Source organism: Hydractinia symbiolongicarpus, chromosome 1 (genome assembly GCF_029227915.1).
Source record: "Hydractinia symbiolongicarpus strain clone_291-10 chromosome 1, HSymV2.1, whole genome shotgun sequence".
NCBI lineage: Eukaryota > Metazoa > Cnidaria > Hydrozoa > Anthoathecata > Hydractiniidae > Hydractinia > Hydractinia symbiolongicarpus.
The window spans coordinates 11,425,604-11,443,787 of NC_079875.1; the positions used below are offsets into that span (position 1 = coordinate 11,425,604).

At 34.1% G+C, this 18,184-nt stretch overlaps 2 protein-coding genes across 3 annotated transcripts in view; one reads left to right on the forward strand and one right to left on the reverse strand.

The window, feature by feature from the left end:
- Positions 1–541: 541 nt before the first annotated feature.
- LOC130638689 (short-chain dehydrogenase/reductase family 16C member 6-like) overlaps positions 542–18,184 on the reverse strand; it is a 43,279-nt gene continuing 25,636 nt past the window's right edge. The window contains exon 5 of the transcript XR_008982362.1: positions 542–3,095. The gene's annotated coding sequence lies outside the window, so the exon portion shown is untranslated. The remainder of the gene's footprint in view (positions 3,096–18,184) is intronic.
- LOC130638663 (protein Wnt-5b-like) lies at positions 4,924–15,022 on the forward strand. 2 transcript variants are annotated; one of them, XM_057447021.1, is made up of 4 exons: positions 4,924–5,204; positions 12,850–13,082; positions 13,707–14,014; positions 14,310–15,022. In XM_057447021.1, the coding sequence occupies exons 1-4, from the start codon at positions 5,182–5,184 to the stop codon at positions 14,778–14,780; spliced, it is 1,035 nt and encodes a 344-aa protein (XP_057303004.1). In that variant the 5' UTR covers positions 4,924–5,181; the 3' UTR covers positions 14,781–15,022. The 2 variants fall into 2 exon arrangements, with proteins under 2 accessions (XP_057303004.1, XP_057303003.1); XM_057447020.1 differs by lacking the exon at positions 4,924–5,204 and adding an exon at positions 10,309–11,321.

Below are 18,184 nucleotides of genomic sequence, written 5' to 3' on the forward strand. Positions count from 1 at the left end.
TACTTCGATATTGTCGACTTCTGATGATAGTGGCGATGCTTTTATCGAAGGTTTCATCATTGACTGTTGCACAACAGTAAGAACGTATAAAGGACGCTTCAGAACAAATAAATTTCAAAACATGCTTACATATATTTTCAGAAAGTTGATATGAAATATCATTTTGAAAAAGACGTTGCATGTCTTTAACTACTTTGTTTGTTGCAATCTCCTTTACAAAAAGTGTTTCGTCTGATTCAACAAGGCACGAAAAATGCGAGCTGGGATGGCTGTCCAGCGTGATCAGCTTTAAGTATGAGAAACGGGACTCTAAAAAGGCTTTAATCTGTCGTAAACAACCATCTGTATTCTCCAAATCGATTGCAATCAAACATTGAGCTACCAAAAGCAATTGCCGAAACTTATATGGATAAGTCAGGATGTTTCTCTTGTTCAGAAGACCGAATAGTATTTCGCAACAAATAGCATGTGTTTGATGAGATTGAGATGTTTCATTTTCCGATTTTTTCAATTTAACAATAGAAAATGTATCTTTTGGATAGATCCCTGTCCTTTGTAAATAAAGAACATTTGCAAAATGAATAAGTTTTACAAATGTCACACCTGAAATAGAAAATAAGAAGAAATTATATTTATGCTTTTCAAAAAACATCTCCTACTGCTTTAAATCATTTTACTAGAACGAACGTGTACGCATGTAAAGCCGTAAAACAACATAATGCATTTCTAGGTTAAAATTTAGAACAAGTTAAGAACAGTATCTTAGTAGGTAAGAACATTTGTCACAAAAATCAAAGAACCTGTGTTACCTGTTTCCTGACTTTAAAGAACGCTTCAAGAACACTTTTAGCCTTATAACCTCATTACATTTAAAAAGTTTAAAAACGCTACAAAATAGCAGTGAAGTAACAATAAAACTAACTTGAATTCAAAAACGTTTCATTGCCAATATTGTAAAATTTGACTTCGTTGATATCAATTAAAAGAATACCATATGGAAGTACAAGGAACACCAAGTCAGTCCTTAAGCTTTTCTTATCTTTTATTGCTGTCTTCGCCAACATCGATTCTAAGCTCTGGTTATCGAAATCAGTTGGTGAATTAAAAGCAAGAACGCAGCAAAATGACCCACGATGCCAGCATAATGTTGCATAATGTTGGCGAGAACAAATTTGAAACCTTGTCTTCATGAACTTGCTTTTCGATAACAGCTTTTTTTGTGTAGTACAATTGCGTGTAATGTTTTTTAAATGGAGAATCATCTGCCATTATGTATGACTGTTCCTCGGTCCCAACTTCTCGCTACTTTTTCTTATCAGAATCAAAATCTCCGCATTCTGCTTCAATAAGGACAACTCATAACACGGGCTGACCACATTTGACAACATACCGAAAATACCAGGCGTGATTTTGCATGTTTAAACTAGTATGCCAAGAAGTGTACTTCATCTGAGCATAAAATATTTTTTAGGTGTTGAAAATAGAAAATAGTAGTGTATATTTTGCTCTTGTAATAGAAAAAAAGAGTGTGTGAGGAATGAAGTGACAGTTTTTTTTGTAAAAACCACCTAGACTTGGATTCTCTTGGTTATTATTTTTCATCTTATTTGTTAATGTGTTAGCGCATTCTCATTTTAATTCTGTCAAGAAATATTTCTTTATGTTTGTTGGTTGTTTTTAGAAAAATCAGTAAAATTTTGCCCTTGAGTATAGTTGTTATTTCGTTCTTATTTGTCAATAATTTTTAACCTTATTGTTCTTATAAAAAATTGTTTTTATAAAAAGTGTATATGCTGAATTAAATCGGGACACAGTTAACACAATCAAAATTAAAAATCAAAAACCTTTACTCACACATTGTTCGCGGCTTTATTATGTTCTTCCTTTTTCTTATCGTTTTCCATCATTAAAATAACGTGCACTCATAAACAACAACGAATATTAAAATTTTTTAAAAGTTCTTTTGTTTTATATAAAAAGTTTACATCTCTTCCATTAACTATAACATCCAACGAATAAAAACGCGTGTGTCCTTCAACTGGCGAAAACGTTAATTCTACTCCTTATTCAGACATTCACTGTCTATACCTCAGTTAGACAGAAGATTTACCGCATCACTTTCAAAGTAGCATTTTTTTATTTTCCTGTGCAGAAAACAATGTGGAGCCAACCTAGTAGAGCATATTGCATACAATTTTTTTCTTAACCTCGCCCACACTTTACTTTCCAGTAAACTCTACTCCTTCTACGTACTTATTGCTTTTCGTTTATATTAATTTTTTTTTAGCATTTGAAGTTGTTTCTTATATAATAAAATCCAGCCTTACCTTAATATGGTCCAGCCGTACCTTATTTTAGCTAGCCGTACCTAACTTAATTTCGTTTTTATTGAACGTTTTTAGCATTTGAAGTTGTTTCTTATATGATAGGTCCCAGCCGTACCTTAATATTGTCCAGCCGTACCTTATTTTGGTTAGCCGTACCTAACTTAATTTTGTTTTTATTGAATGTTTTTAGCTTTTGAAGTTGTTTCTTATATGATAGGACCCAGCCGTACCTTAATATGGTCCAGCCGTACCTTATTTTGACTAGCCGTACCTAACATAATTTCGTTTTTATTGAACATTTGTAGCATTTGAAGTTGTTTCTTATATGATAGGACCCAGCCGTACCTTAATATTTTCCAGCCGTACCTTATTTTGGCTACCCGTACCTAACATAATTTCGTTTTTATTGAACGTTTTTAGCATTTGAAATTGTTTCTTATATGATAAGACCCAGCCGTACCTTAATATTATCTAGCCGTACCTTATTTTGGCAACCGTATTTAAATTTAGCCAGCTGTAGTCACTTTTAGCGCTAGCTCTAATATTGTCCGCAGCGTAATAATGTTCAATCTTACTTTACTAATGTTTTTCATACATTCAATTTTAAAAATCTCTTTTGTATTTGTATTAAAATCATTTTATAAAAATTATAATACATGTAAGATATATTATTATCGGTATTTCTTCATTGAGGATTCCCTGGGGGTTACTGGGGCTCGACGATGGAGTGCTCCATTTTGCATCATTTTTATCGGCATAGATATTCACCTAAAAGACGAAATAAAAGTTAGACAATTTAACTTTGATATACATTAACTACTAATTTTAAGCTTAGAAGCAAGTGGTCTTACACAGAGCTGCTAATTACGAATTTTCTTAAGTACGGCTAAGGTACGGCTAAGGTGCGGCTGTTAGGTACGGCTAGCTTTACTTAACCGTTAGAGAAGTATGTTAAGACGCCTTGAAAAACGGATTAAAGACATCTTAAAGGCGTCTTTTATGTTAGATAGGTCTTAAAGTCTTTTACATGCGTCTTTAATGCATCTTTGGCTTTGTTTTACTTTCCGGTTTTTGAAAGCGAAATACGGCGAATCAAAATTTTCATGTGAAAAAATGACAGTTCGTCAAATAAACACCTTTTATGTATTAAAGACATTAAATGACACAAAACTTCATCTTTTTGATTTTAATTTTTTAATATATAATTTAAATAATTAAACTAGACTATATTTATATATATATTATATCTTGGAGGAAAGAATACGGAAAAAAGCGTTTTACACCAATATAGAAACTTTAATACTTTAACCAGAGAAACTTTCGCCAATTTTACGAATGGGGGGTCCAGTCTCAGTTTTTAGACGGTCTTGTTGCATCAACTTTATGCGTTTAGTTTAAGAGGGTTTCTTATAAGTCAAGAATGTCTGATTTTATTATGATGTTACAAAATACTGCCGACTATCAGCATTTTATAGGTGTAGAAGCCCGGGGTCAAGGTTGATAATATAAATTTTGTGCAGAAAAGCATTGACTTATTAAAGAAATCAGTATTTTCACACACAAGTACAATAACGGAAATATGCCTTATTTATTACTTTTTTATGTGATTTTATTTACTTATTTAATTATTTATTTATTTATAACGAATATTTATACAACACAGCCATTCAAAAACTCGTAAAGTATGTGAATATATACACAAAGTTTCTGTTCTTTCATTGATCATGTCAGAATATCATGGGCGTAGAAGAACCCTGGGGACAAGGTTGGATAACTACACAAAATGATATCCAAGAAAAGGTGTTGTAATAGATTTAATGAACTATTACGTCACACGTCATGCATCCATAGTATTTCGAAAAGTGTACGAAGTAAAATACCCTTAAGAGATAAAGTGACAATCCTGCGCATGCGCAATTTTTTAGTCTTTTGACTTCACTTGCATTCTGCTTTTATAAAAATAAACATAGTCTTTTTCGGACGAAGGAGGTCATGGTCACCCCAACCTCCCTCCCCCGATTTATTGCCCTCGTAAATTCAACATAGCCTCATAATCTCCTCAAGTGAACATGTTGTTAATACACTAAATGACAAATTACAGTTTATAAGAACTGTCTCGACTGTCCATCAAAATATAACTTAATGATTAATTTGTCGTTCTTTACATTTCAAAATGGCGCTTGACGTGTTTTTTTCTCTAATCTGGCTATTCTCTTTTGTTACTAAACTCATCAAAGAGATATCTTAGTGTAAAGTCAAGAAAATGTAGAGACGATCAAAAAGTATTTACAAATACAACTAACTTTTATTTGACACGGATAAACAACTTGTCAAATTAGAAAATACACTGCTTATACCCAGGCTTAAGGAATTACAATAGATCCCTCCAACGCAGAGCTCTTACGATTTTGAAAAAAAATATAACAAATTTACGCCTTACGCACTGGGTTGTACCTCATAGAACTTGTTGCTTTTCAAAACAGCTGTGCGCGAGATCTTGTTAAGAGTCTAGGTTTTAAGTTGCTGAAAGCCTATGTGTCTGGATATATAGCTTGGCAGAAATCAGATCACATTTGTTCAGGACAACTTCGTCTAAAGTCTTTTAACATCGTAGAATATTATATGGAATATTATTTATTCCTCTAGATCGCTAAACCTGATGTTAGGTACTCTTATATATATATATATAAAAAAATAAATAAATAAAAAAATAAAAAAAATTCGCCAGTGTATAGCAAACACAAATGTTTGATGGAAAAGTAATATAAATCAGTGTGATTGTCCGTTATTTTGTTTTTAACTATGGCGACTAAGAAGAACTTTATGTAAGAAAGCTTATGTTATTATCACCGAGATGCAGAACCATGTTAGTCAGTTGTAAGTATAAAGATTGCTGAAAAATGGTTTTATAAGCCATTATGGATCTAAATAATGTGAAATTTTAAGATGCTACTGAGATCATTTTGTTTTGATTTGCACACACGTTTACGTTTATATTCTAAAATAGAGAAAAACTGAATTCCTACCTGTATATGACCGTCCACACGACCATATTTAGTGACGTTCGTAAAAAATTGGTTGAGTCTAAGGTTATGGTCTGAGGTGTTTTTAATTTTGACCAAATGTCAGCCTAAATAATCCTGAGCAAACTAGATTCCAATAAAAAACGTATACCATTATCCTGAAAAGAACAGGCGTTTGGTAAATTTTCTATTTGTAAGGGTGTTTATTCGAAGAGAAGAGCGTTTAACTCTGTTACTGATGGCCTTTTTGCACCCTTTTTTTTACCCTTTTATGCCCCTTACCCCTGCCTCCAAGCATCTTCGGCTTCGTAAATAGTTATCGCAAGACGCCTTATACAAAAAACTTCAATATGACAGATTTAGACGGAAAAAATGTTCAATGCTCTATGAGGTCATGTTTGTTTAGGAAAAGTCACAAAAATCAAATTGTTTCGATGACGTGGCAAAAGTTATAAAAAATAAAACCGGAGGGAGGGGCACAGTACCCCCCCTCCCCCATAAGTAATAGGGGTTAGCTAAAGTTTTGTAATTTATTTTGTTAGTGCAATACATTTTTTTGCATAATATCAACATCATCATAAATACCACCATTGTTTATTATATGGTGAAGATGGCGCAGCGTCGACGATATGCCACCATTGTTTATTATATGGTGAAGATGGCGCAGCGTCGACGGTATATCTTCCGATATTTTGAATAACTCTTTCTCGGTAAAATTCAACATTTGCATTAAGTTTTATAGCGGATATTTGTTGGAGAAAGTGTGAATAAGAGGACCTTTTTTGAAAAATTAATTATAGTGAAGCATCTTATAGAAGCGAGAAGTTTATTCAAAGCATGACCTGATACCTGATTAGACCTCGACCACAGGGCTATTTTTTCTCTTTTTTTATACCAAGACGGCGAGACAGTGTGATGCAGAAGGGCCACGCCTAGCAACAGTCCTTTTTAATCAATTACATTTTTTTTACCCGTGTAAGTTTTTTATTAGCACATTGTGCCAGCCTTTTACTTCTCCTCTACCAACCTGTTATCTCTTTTATATATCGAGACGGTCTTAAAGTCAGAAAAAATACAAGATGGTCTAGTGACGAGGTTGCTCTTGATCTTCTATATGTCTGAAACTTTGGAAAAAAATTACCAGCATAACGTTAGTATTTTTTTTGTTATGTAATTGGTAAATTGTAACCACGATATATTCTTTTTGTTTCTCAGGTCCTCACTCTTCAGTTATCTTCACTTGTGTCTTGTTTGTTATTTATTAGTTCTTGCATTGCTTATACTAAGCTGTTGCTTTTTAAAAAAAAGTGTGTATAGGTCTAGACATAACGGTTTGTTTAGTATGACGTAAAAAAATTAAAATACAAACAAGCATAAAGAAAATAAATAAGCAAATAAGTAAATTTGCAAGCCAAACAAATAAAAAGAACTATTTTTACGCGCGTTAGTCAATAAAAAAGCACAAACCTAGTTCCAAGAAAGCAGATCTTTTGCGTTAAATATAGCAGAGCTTTTCACTACACTGGCTTGTCATCCTCGTCCCCAGATTCTCCTGGACTTTGAGCCGTTGTAACAGGTTCGCTATCAAGTTCGTCAAATAGGCAAAATACGCCGAGAACGACGTTGTTGACTCACATTTAAAATTTCGATATAATTTTCTTGACCCATTTTTTTAAGTTCCTATTTACTTTAGTAAAATGAAACACGTGGAAGTTTGGTCTCGTTTACCCAGTACGTTATTTTCAGGAAAAGTAGTTAGCCTTTTCTAAACCACTCTTTTTAGGTTAAAGAAAGACAAGATAATTTTTCCAGGCTTTTGATAAATCAAGGCAAAATAGGTAACGTTGGATATGTCAATCATTCAACTGTCAATCAAATACTTGTCAATCATATATTTTTTGCATTATAAATGAAGCTTCATTCGTGTTGTTAATAAGCAAAAAATTAATATACTAAAAAAAAAATAACAAACTATATCTGTAAAAAGACAAAGAAGGATGAATGGTAGCTAAAGAGTAGGCCGGACATGATAACAAAAAACAAACTAAGGGGTCTCTTCAACACAGTTTGTTTGGCCAATGGCAATTAAATCGCTTTTCAGAACAATCATGATCGCTGTAGGTGATCAAGAGATTTGATTTTTAAGTGAATTTCTAATTGACTGCGTGGTAAAGTTTATGCTGGTGCAGGTATTTTGTTTATTTTGTTTACTTGTTTGTTTGTTTTGCCTTTGTTTGTTTATTTCTCTTTTGTTTATCCGATTTGCATGTTATGAAGCACACAAAACGGCTAATTATTATTTGTAGGTGTCCAAAAAAAGGGATTAGGTGTTCTGTACAACTTAAAAATCAGAATAGGAAAGTAAAAGTCTAAAGGAACAGAAGGTATAACTTTTAGATATTGCATAGCTCTTTTTTTTACCATAACCACTAGTGAATTTGGTTTGTGTTGATGGTGTAAGCAAAGTAATCTAGATAATAATACAAGAGGGATTTATTTTTAATTTGATGCTTCAGTATTTCCGCTTGTTTTAGATTAAGATATAATTTGATCGATTTTTGAGTTGATGAGAAACAGATTATCCGCGTGTGAGAAGGTTAAAAATGCAGCTTTTATTCTCACCCTCCATTGCAGAGGAAATGGGACAATTTTCCAAAAGACTATTTCAAAAAGCCGCAGTAATGAAACTTTATTAAAAATTTTTACAGTTTTAGCACTTATTAGACTAACATGAGATCTAAAGGGGGTTTCTTTAATCTCGTTCCCAGAGCTTCTTTTTCTCTTTCTGTTATGCACCAGCTACATGTCAGAAAACGAAAAAAGGAGCCCTGGGGACGAGATTGGTGTTTCTTAACATTTTTTTCCTGGTTTTGTCTATTTATTTATTTTGCCTAGTAAGATGCCTTCGTGTATATAAGAAATGAAAAAAATGAAACTTTTGATACCTGGAAAATTGGAGTTACGGTATAAAAATAGTAACATACTTCATAAAATATTCTATCAAGGGCTGTGTCTACCTCGTACGCAGGGCTATTCTATGCCTATCATAAGCTGATGAGACGGCTCTCCTCTTTATATAGGCGAAAGGCTCTGGGCACGATGTTTCTTTTAAAAAAGACTTGTCCTAAGCATGTTGCGTGCTTTTACAATTTAAAGGATTAAGTCCTGAATAAGATTATACATTTTGCGCGCGAAGTGATGAAAATTCTAACAACGACTAAAATTTTGACTGAGAAAAAATTATGTTTGATCAACAAATCGAGCCATTATTGAAATTTTTTTGAAAGAGGTAAAAACAATAAAAATTGTCTTTTATATTGATATCGCATTAAATAAACGACGACGGTCAAAGGTGACGGATATCTTAAGTGGTGAGAAGAAATACCGACAGACGGAAAAATCAGCCGACGCAATTTAGTCGGACAGTAAGGTATTGAGTCTTTCGTTTAAGGCCTTTTTCTCTCTTTTTGATATAAGAAAAAAAGAGAGAAAGAGCCCGGGGTCAAGGTTGCTGTTGTTTACCTCCATAAAAATCGATGTTTTTATATCTTCCTAACATTGTTAAAAAGGTGCTTGGAAACCTGAAGAAAGGGGACCTTAAGTAAATAGCTAACATCTTCTGTGTGTCTTTTCTGACAACTTTGTCCCCAGGCCTTTTTTTCTTAAACACTATTCCAAAATCAAAAAGTGAAAAAAGCCCTGGAGCGAGGTTGTCTTTCCTGCTTCCACTTTCAAAATTGTAATATCTTTTCAAATCTTTTTTGAAATCAAATTTAAAATGCTAAAAATAAAATTTGAATATATCAAGGCATGCGAAGAATATTTTTATCCCTCTTGATAAAAAATCGGCATTAACTTCCCCAATCTAAACATTTGTATACATTTTTGTCATAAAAGCAAGATGAAACAACACCGCTGCACATAGTTAGGAAATGGCAGAGACAAAAGTGCATGAACACTAAAAGGATTACTACAAACGTACGTGTAATATGATTGGGTATAAAATACTTCAAAAGCTTTTCATTGGTTAAGACAATTAACGACAGGACATTAAGCTGATTTGCATATTTGTTGCTTTCGATCTTTAACAACTTACGAGGACTTAGCACTAAGTGTACACACACACAGCTAACTCTCGATATTACGAAACCTCCGATATATCGAACTAACTTACACCCACTTTTTCTTAAAACATTTAAAGAACTCTTCGTTATAACAAACTCTTTGTTGAATTTTTTTTGTGTTATTTCATGGTTTGATATATTGAAAGGTTAATGGTACTTTCAGGATCCCTCAGATTTTCGTTCTGTTTGTTTATCTACGTTTTACTAAAAAATACCAATTCTACCAATTAAGGTCTTACAAAGTACACGAATTTTCTTTTATTAGTATATGCTTTGTAAGAATGTAATGCTGGTTTTACAGGTTGACAACAATCGGTCTATTGTTTAGAACAATAGATAAGAATAATGACGAGCCTAGTACGTTATTACTAATTCTTCTTCTTTGCAGCTCCGGCTTGAAACTATGAAAGTTTTTCGCCTCCTGTTATACAGCAAATTTGCGGTATATTTAGACTTTGGCAAAGATTTATTAATGACACAATGGGAGCGGATTCTCTATAGACGTGTTACGGAGTCACGAAATAACAAATGTGATAACCAGTTATCGACACTGTTGTGGGAAGTGAATTCTATTCTAAGAAAATTGCCGCGAAGCAAAATTAGGCCACCTTTGAGTAGCAATGATACGCGTAAAAATACGGCTTTTGGTTATATTCCAAGAACTATAATACAGGATATGGTGAAGAGGTTGCTACATCAATTTTTTGAAGCTGTCGCAGTCTTTAATTAGCTGTGTAGATGTCAGTAATTAATATCTACGATTTTTAGTTAATCAATCATTATCTCTTTCACCTCTAGAGTATTTCAACAATTATTTATTGCTTTTAAGATACTAATAGAAGGTGTCTTGTGATTATTTTGTGCTGAGAAATTTAGTAGTGCTACAGTTGCAGTTTATTCAAGTTGTATTTTGACAGGTAAAGTTTGTTTGAGTGATCTATACAAAAGTCGTGGCTAAGTGTATAATAAGAACACTGATAGGCCACTCACTGCAAAATGTGTTGCAATGAACCACAACATCTATTGTAGGGGTTTATTTGGATCTGTAGAACAAAGGCTTATGAGAAGAACGAAGATAAGAGAAAAGAAAGCGAGAAAAATGTGAAATCGTTATTTTTATAACAAGATCTTGCTGTGCCGATCTCCTACCCACAAGTAATAAATATGTTTCTGATAATATTATTGACCATGAGAGTATCTTGTTATCTTAGAACGGGGTAAAGATGGGAAGAAAAGAAATTAGGATTGGGAGTTGGGGAGAGCGTAAGAGTTTTTACTAGGAAGTGAAGCAACTTAAATATGTGATATATAAAGTTAAATCTAAATACATTTTAAAATCAAAACACTCAAAAAGTAAATGGATATTTTTAAAAACAGCATTTCATTTCCAACCCTATCTGTTCATTGCAGGGTCGTTTTTCAATGTATATGCATTTGTATTCATAGACGTTTTTATGTAGAATAGAAATAAAATTACTAAATAATATCGTGGGCAGAAAAAGCGGATAAAAAGTCCTGCGATGAAGTGTCAAAAATCGGCTATACAATGGAGTGTTTAAGCAGTATATAAAGTGTTAGCAGAAGTCACTACAGTGTCAATATACAGTGACGACACGTGACAATAAACTGTATTCATTAAAAAGCAAACAAAAACATGAATGAATAAACAAATAAATAACTTCAGTTGATTTACACAAATATAATATTGTGAAGAAAGAGATGAAACTCTTACGCATCTGGGTAAAACTTCTATTCAGCATGAAATATTTCATCACCAAAGCAAAGAAGACCAAATTTTGGTTATTTATTTATTTGTTTAACTTGCACACTTGTTTTGGTCAATGGTGGTGAGTAACCTTTGATTTTTTTATATGCAGGTATTATTAGTTCAAGAAGGCAAAATTATCGAGCGCTGAAATTATTTAAGAGTTGCTGGTTGTTTACAGGAACCGACGAAACGATTTTGAAAGTTGAGGCGTCCACATTGTGACCAAGAAAGCCGCCGCCATAGTTGGGGATGTCAATAATTTTTTTAAAAAATTTAATACCTCCGGATTGGGTACTGTGTAAGCTTTGCGTGAGTGGGAGGGAGCATAAACACCCCCACGTCGGTTCCGTCTTAGGGTTTCACCGACGTGACTGCTAATGATATGGTTATAGGTTAAGTTGTACAAAGTTTGGTTAACAATTCGGTTTATCTAGCTGGTATTTTTTACAGCTCAAGGTATTGATTAACCCTTTTTACTTCACTCATATTATGCCAAGTTTTACTACTCTATTTCTTATAAAAAAGAAAAGGTTTGTAAAAGCTTTCTAGGTTACCCTAAATTTGAAAGAAACCAGAAAAACATTTTTTATAGAAAGGTCCCTCTAAATAGGTTTGAAGGCATGTTCTAGTCGACTTCGAGAAAAATTTAGACTAACCTGTCTAAATTCCTGTATCCACCCCTGGGGTGGGTTGTTATTACAACACCCGACAAGGGATTATTGATTTTTATCGTTACGTATAATGTAAATACATAATGACCAGTGCAAAAAACGCGAAGAGCCTGATTTGCGTGTTGTTATGTGGAAAATTCTCTTTAACAAGGAAGTTTTTCTTGCTTATAATTTTCATGACTTAATTTTCATTTATTTTTCTTTCATGCGTGTTTGTACGTTATGACGTCAATTTGCTTGTCACAGTCAGCATAAAAGATTAACTGGCGCGTATCATTTTAGGTGCCACAAACTTCACATTAATTTCATTCCCAGTCCCCTCAAGTCAAGTAACTACAATCATGTGTAAAACATGTACCTTATAATCACCCCCCCTCCCCCCGTTCCTCCTCTATCCTACCTATAATTATCCCCGGCCTTCGAAAACAATTCTGGATAGGTACAATCTCAGCTTTGTTGTTGGGGGAAGGGTTTTTTTCTGTATAGCACCACTATATTTTGCACATTGTTGTACTTCTTTGGAAGGCCAAATGCATTTTGATAATTCAAGATAGTGAGATTGAGTTTTGTACAATTACATTTGTTCGTTAATATCTCTGTGCTGTGTTACATCCATTGGGAGAGTAAGAATGAGATTTATGTAAAGTTTGTGAAGTCTATAACGCTACGTTGGTGCTCTATTCTGACTGCGTGGCAGTATTCCGAAGTACGCCTATTGTCGTCGCAGCATGGACGAAATGTCGAGATTTGTTCGAGTTATTCAAAGAAATGTTTTGCTTCAGCAGAAAGTCTAAATTATTTCCAAATCAGTCTCCACCGGCACATCAAGATGCGTACTCGCTTTAAAGTTTTATTTTCTCCCGCTATGGCTATTAGAGTTTATCGCCAACCTCCTGCCAAGGCTTTTTCAATGTCTTACACAATCCTATTTTTTAGGTTGTATTCCCGCGTAATTGCAGAAACAAAGAAACTGAATAAACAAGACCAGTCAATGTGCTACCATTTTAATTTGAATGACAGCCAGTTAAAAGCATGCTTAGTTGATCCAAATGTTTTGCTTCTCGTTGGCAAGGGAACAACTGATGGTCTGGCACATTGTGAAAGACAATTCGTGAATGAACGATGGAATTGCTCAAATAATAACTTCAGTAACAAGTTATTTAAAAGAAGTATGTATCTTCGTTGGATACCTTTACACCTTAAGCAAGCTAACTCTGGGTGCCTCTAATTCGACAGTAAACGGGTTTCCCAAGTTACCCAAGGTCATTTCAGCTTAGTTTAGGGAGAGAGAAAATGATCAAATTGACATGACTGTTTACTAAAATTCTCCATTTACTAAAAGCGTTAGAGTAAATACAATAAGTACGTGCGCGATTCTGATTCAATAAGTCACATAAAAAATTACCGTAAAATATTTGTATTTAATGAAATTATTTTTTTACAGGTATTGAACATTTTTAACACCTTTATAAAAAAAAAATAAAAAACTCCCAGATAAAGTGGGATTCAAAACAAAAATCTTCACTTCACTTCATGATCAAAGGTGCACGATATTGTTCTACTCGATTAAACCTCGTTCCTAGGACTTTTTTGTTATTCTGAGAAGTAGCAAAAGGCAACATAAAAGACAAACTCAATCGTAGTAGGAAGGTATTAGAGACAATGCGAAGTCTCACAATATCAAAAAATAAATAAAAGTCTCGAAACGGAGTAAAATAGCCAGTTTTACTTCAGTCTTCCGTCACCACAAACGATATTTCGTTTTACGACAACCTAATTACTTGACTTTTTAGGGACACCGGAAACCGCGTACGTAAATGCTATCTCCTCCGCAGGTGTTATAAATAAACTCTCAATAGAATGCGATCGAGGCGTGTTAAACAGTTGTGGATGTCGCACGGCGACACCTCATCGTCGCATGTGGAGTAAAAATGACGACGAAGAACCTGTTTATTGGAGTTACTGCAAAGATCATTTAAAATATGCGATACGTACAACTCGAATATTTCTCGATCCGAGTCGCGAAGAGACATATATCGATGGGAAGAAGCGAAGCTTGAAGAAGCTTGTCTTGATACAAAACAATAAAGCTTCGAGAAAGGTAACAACCTGGTACCTAGGACCTTTTTAATTTTAAATAGGAAATCAATACGTTTCTACCATATGACAAATTCGTTCTCAACACTCTTTGTTTCTTAGAAACGATTTGACAAAAAAGTCTTCTCCAAATAATAATAATATAATACTAATAAATATTTAAAGTGGCTAGCCCTGAAATCACAAAAACCTATAGTGAGTGGGTTGTTTCCACTGGGGGCCACTGAAACTAATAAAAAAAGTTCTAGGGACAAGGTTGGTTAATTGTTATTCCTAACAGATGCTTTTAAATTATTTAGATAGCACACGAACTATCGAAGAAACACAGAAAATGTTCTTGTTATGGAACGACAGGAAATTGTATTGCAAAAACATGTTACCGTTGGTTACCAAAACTAAAAGTCATAGGTCAAAAGCTCTATGATAAATATAAAAATGCTGTCAAAGTAAAAATGAAAAATATGAAAAAATTGGTATCCGCTGAACCGAGGAGGGTTTTAAAAAAAACTGATTTAGTCTACACTGAAAGAATAAACTATTGTGACGTCATACAGTCGCTGGGTATTGCTGGTACCCAGGGTCGAGTATGTTTAAATACAAAACCAAAATCGGGCGATGATATGACGTCATGTAAAATACTTTGTTGCGGACGTGGTTATAATCCGGTACGAAGAAAAGCAAAGGTGAGATGTCGCTGCACATTCAAATGGTGTTGTGACGTCAAATGTCATTGGTGCGAAAAAGAAGTGACTGAATATAGGTGCAAATGACACATTTAAGAACAAGAAATATATTTACTCAATTTTTTTCCCAGGGCTATTTGTCTTTCTGACATTAAAATGACCCTAAACGAGAGACCCTGGTAACGAAGTTGATTTTTACTACACTTCCCCGCGCTTTTGCTTGGGAAGAAATTACAAGATTTTAGCTACGAATATATTTATTGTTGTAAATAGTTTTGATGAGTTTATTGGTTCTTTTTTACTAGAAATTTTGGTTACTTGCTACTTTGGTTACTTGGTTTCCTTTGGGAACGTATCAATTGAAAATAAAATAAAATGTAAAAAGGGAAGAACACATCCGCAGAATGCAGAGAACTGCAGACTTTACCGAACAATATTGCATGAGGAGACTCATTTAACGGAAAATAATCCTTTAGTGAAATTTCCCTTTTCCTTTCTACTCATTCCGCCTATCATCTATTTTTCGGCATCATATTTGTTTATTTCTTCCCTTTCATATTTTTTCTCTTTTTCTACAAACACTACAAGGAAACAAAGAAGCGCTTACCTGCATAATTTCATTTCCATGATTGGCCATAAAAAATACTACTGGGAACTACTATATTCGCAATTAAACTGTGAAATACCGCAAACATTTATCCCCGCAAAATTTCTCCCTATTTTCTCTACCCCTGTACCGTATTTGATTTTAGCTAAATTTGTTAATATATGCCACAAAGATTCAAGTATAAATAATTATTTAAAAAATATCAGTGCGCGGAGAAAGGGTTTATTTAGGAGAGGATCCTTTTTTTACGTCCCTGTAGGATAAGCACTCCTATCTTTAATACTCTACGCACACTAAACGTGGTAATTTTCATGAACTTGAGTTTATGCAAAAGTCTCTCGTGAAAGTTTATGCCCTTAATTTCGCATTTTCCCTGAAACTTTATGATCTAAAATTATAAGCAATGCCAAAAATATTTTTCCAAAAAGATATTTATCGCGAACCATTAACCCAAAATTTATCCAATCGAAAGAGATAATTTCTGACTGGTAGCCTTATGGTAAAACGTCTGCTTACAGTGCGGAAGGTCTTGGGTTCAAACGCCAGATACTATAAAAGAGTAAATCTATCTCTTCTGCTTAGCGCTCATCATGAGAATAGGATTTGCTGTTATTTTGCAGTTGTCTAGTTGAGTAATTGCAGTGTTTGCACGACTTTCGTAGTTCAAATGGGAGCTTTAAACGCACTAAGACCCCTTCGCAGGACCCCTGTTAATTACAATACCAATAGGAACTGAAGGGGCTATCCTGGGTAGAAATAAAGAAATTAAAAAAAAATTAAAAAAAAAATTAAATTTCCATTTCCAATGATATTAATTTCACGGCAGACCCTTCTTTACAAAGTAAGTAAGTAACGGGAAGTTTTAACGTCCTTGGAGATTTCTTTCTAACGGTTAGCTCTTCCTCCACTTCGACTGTAAATATTACATTAACGCCAGAGAATCGTATAGCATTAATCTAACTTGCTTGCCTGACACATAAACCCGTTAGCGGTCATTAGATGGCACTAAATGGACTTACAACCCTGCATTTAAAGTGCACCGGAGTGAGGACTCGAACCTTATGATTACAAGTCAAATGAGCTACCACTACACCATCTCTGGTTAGGATTAATTGAAACCTGGGGGTGCCGAATTTCACGAATTTTAGAGCTCAAAAGAAGGTATATATATATTAGGTCGCGCAGAAAATGATGTTATGATTATTAATTTGACGTCAATTAAATAAAGACTAACAATCTGACGTCAATTGGATAAACGATAAAAACACAGTTACAGTGGGATGATGCGTATAAGATGTTTCCTTATCTTGTGTGTTTATGCGACAGCAATAGTGGAGGATGTCGCGTGTAAAAACGTGACATACGAGTGGAAATTTAGTCCCGGCGTCAAAGATGCTACAAAGGGATATTTATACATCACTTTAAATAATCCGTCATCCCACAATCAAGAATACTCTCAATCATTGGATTGTTTCTCATTAGAAATACTACAACATGATAGAACCCACGTAAAGGTTCCCGCAGGAGAACAGCGAGTTGTAAGTTATAAATTGGGTATTATAAAAGCTTATATGAAGGAAAATCCCGATCAGTTGGAGCATACATGTGTGTATTATAATTGGCTGAAGAAAACGAACCAAAAGAATGCCGAAATGAATACCACCATACGCACCTATCCTGGTTACACTTTCGTACAAGAATGCACTTCATATGATGGAAATGACCTTATAGTAGAAACGTCCAAAAACAAATTTTCATCTAAGACAATCACCCTTACGCATGAAGGATCCTTAACACATTATATTGCTAATATTTCCTGCGAACCTTACATCAATCTACTTCTCCATGGTAACATGTACAATTACTTGCGTAACAACAAATCTTGGACAATCCCGTTAACACCAAATTGTTCCAATGTACTAGACATTGATTATAGTGGAGAATGCAGGCTTACCATATATCAGTTTTGCCAAGAAAAAACATTGTTGAAGGAGATCGTCTACCCCTATTATGAAGGAGATGTAGATGAATGTGCTCATGTTGTAGTTAAAGATGGAGTCAACGAGGAGATAGTTATAGAAAATTCTCTTTTGGAGGCGTCAGGGTTAATCGCGTTATTTTTGTTACTGATGGCAGTTTTCATACCTGGTTTAAAATTTGCTATTCTGTCAACAAAGCATGGATTACATGATGGGCGGATTATGATGGAGAATCATATCGTTGATGCGTTTTGGTTATGTTGTAGAAAGAAATTTCAATACCAACCCATGATATATGATGGGAAATAGCGCCTCCTTGAAAACAAATTGTTTTTCTTTTGTGATTTATAAAAGATTATTGTTGCGATAAAATAGAGACAGCGGTAATAATAAAGCGACCTCGTTTCTAGGCCATTTTGTGTTTGTTCATAAAACCTTTAGAAAAGCCAGGAAGGTAGAGTTAAACACAATGGAGACAAGGTTGAAAATAAACGCGTTTCTTTGTCCACACAAGCAAACATAGGTTTTCGCGAATTAATATCGTAAATTAATATCGTAAAAAAAATTTAATTTCAGTGGACATATCTTTGTTCTCAAATAACTCCTTCAACCTGGACACACCGAGGGTTGACGTATAGTGTGCACTTTTCTGTTTAAGAGTAATCACTTAAAAGTTACTCATGAGAAAAAAAGGTGTACACTAAACTGAACACACCGAGAATGACGTTTAGTGTTTTGTATATAAGAATATTCTTTAAGAATATCAGGCTGGGATTTCACGTTAAAATAATAGACCTATTATTTAGAACAAGGCAGAAATATGGATAACAAGCAGTCTGATTAGAATTTTGGCATTCTTATAAAAAAACGTGTTGACCGACTACTTTTTGACATGTAAACGAATG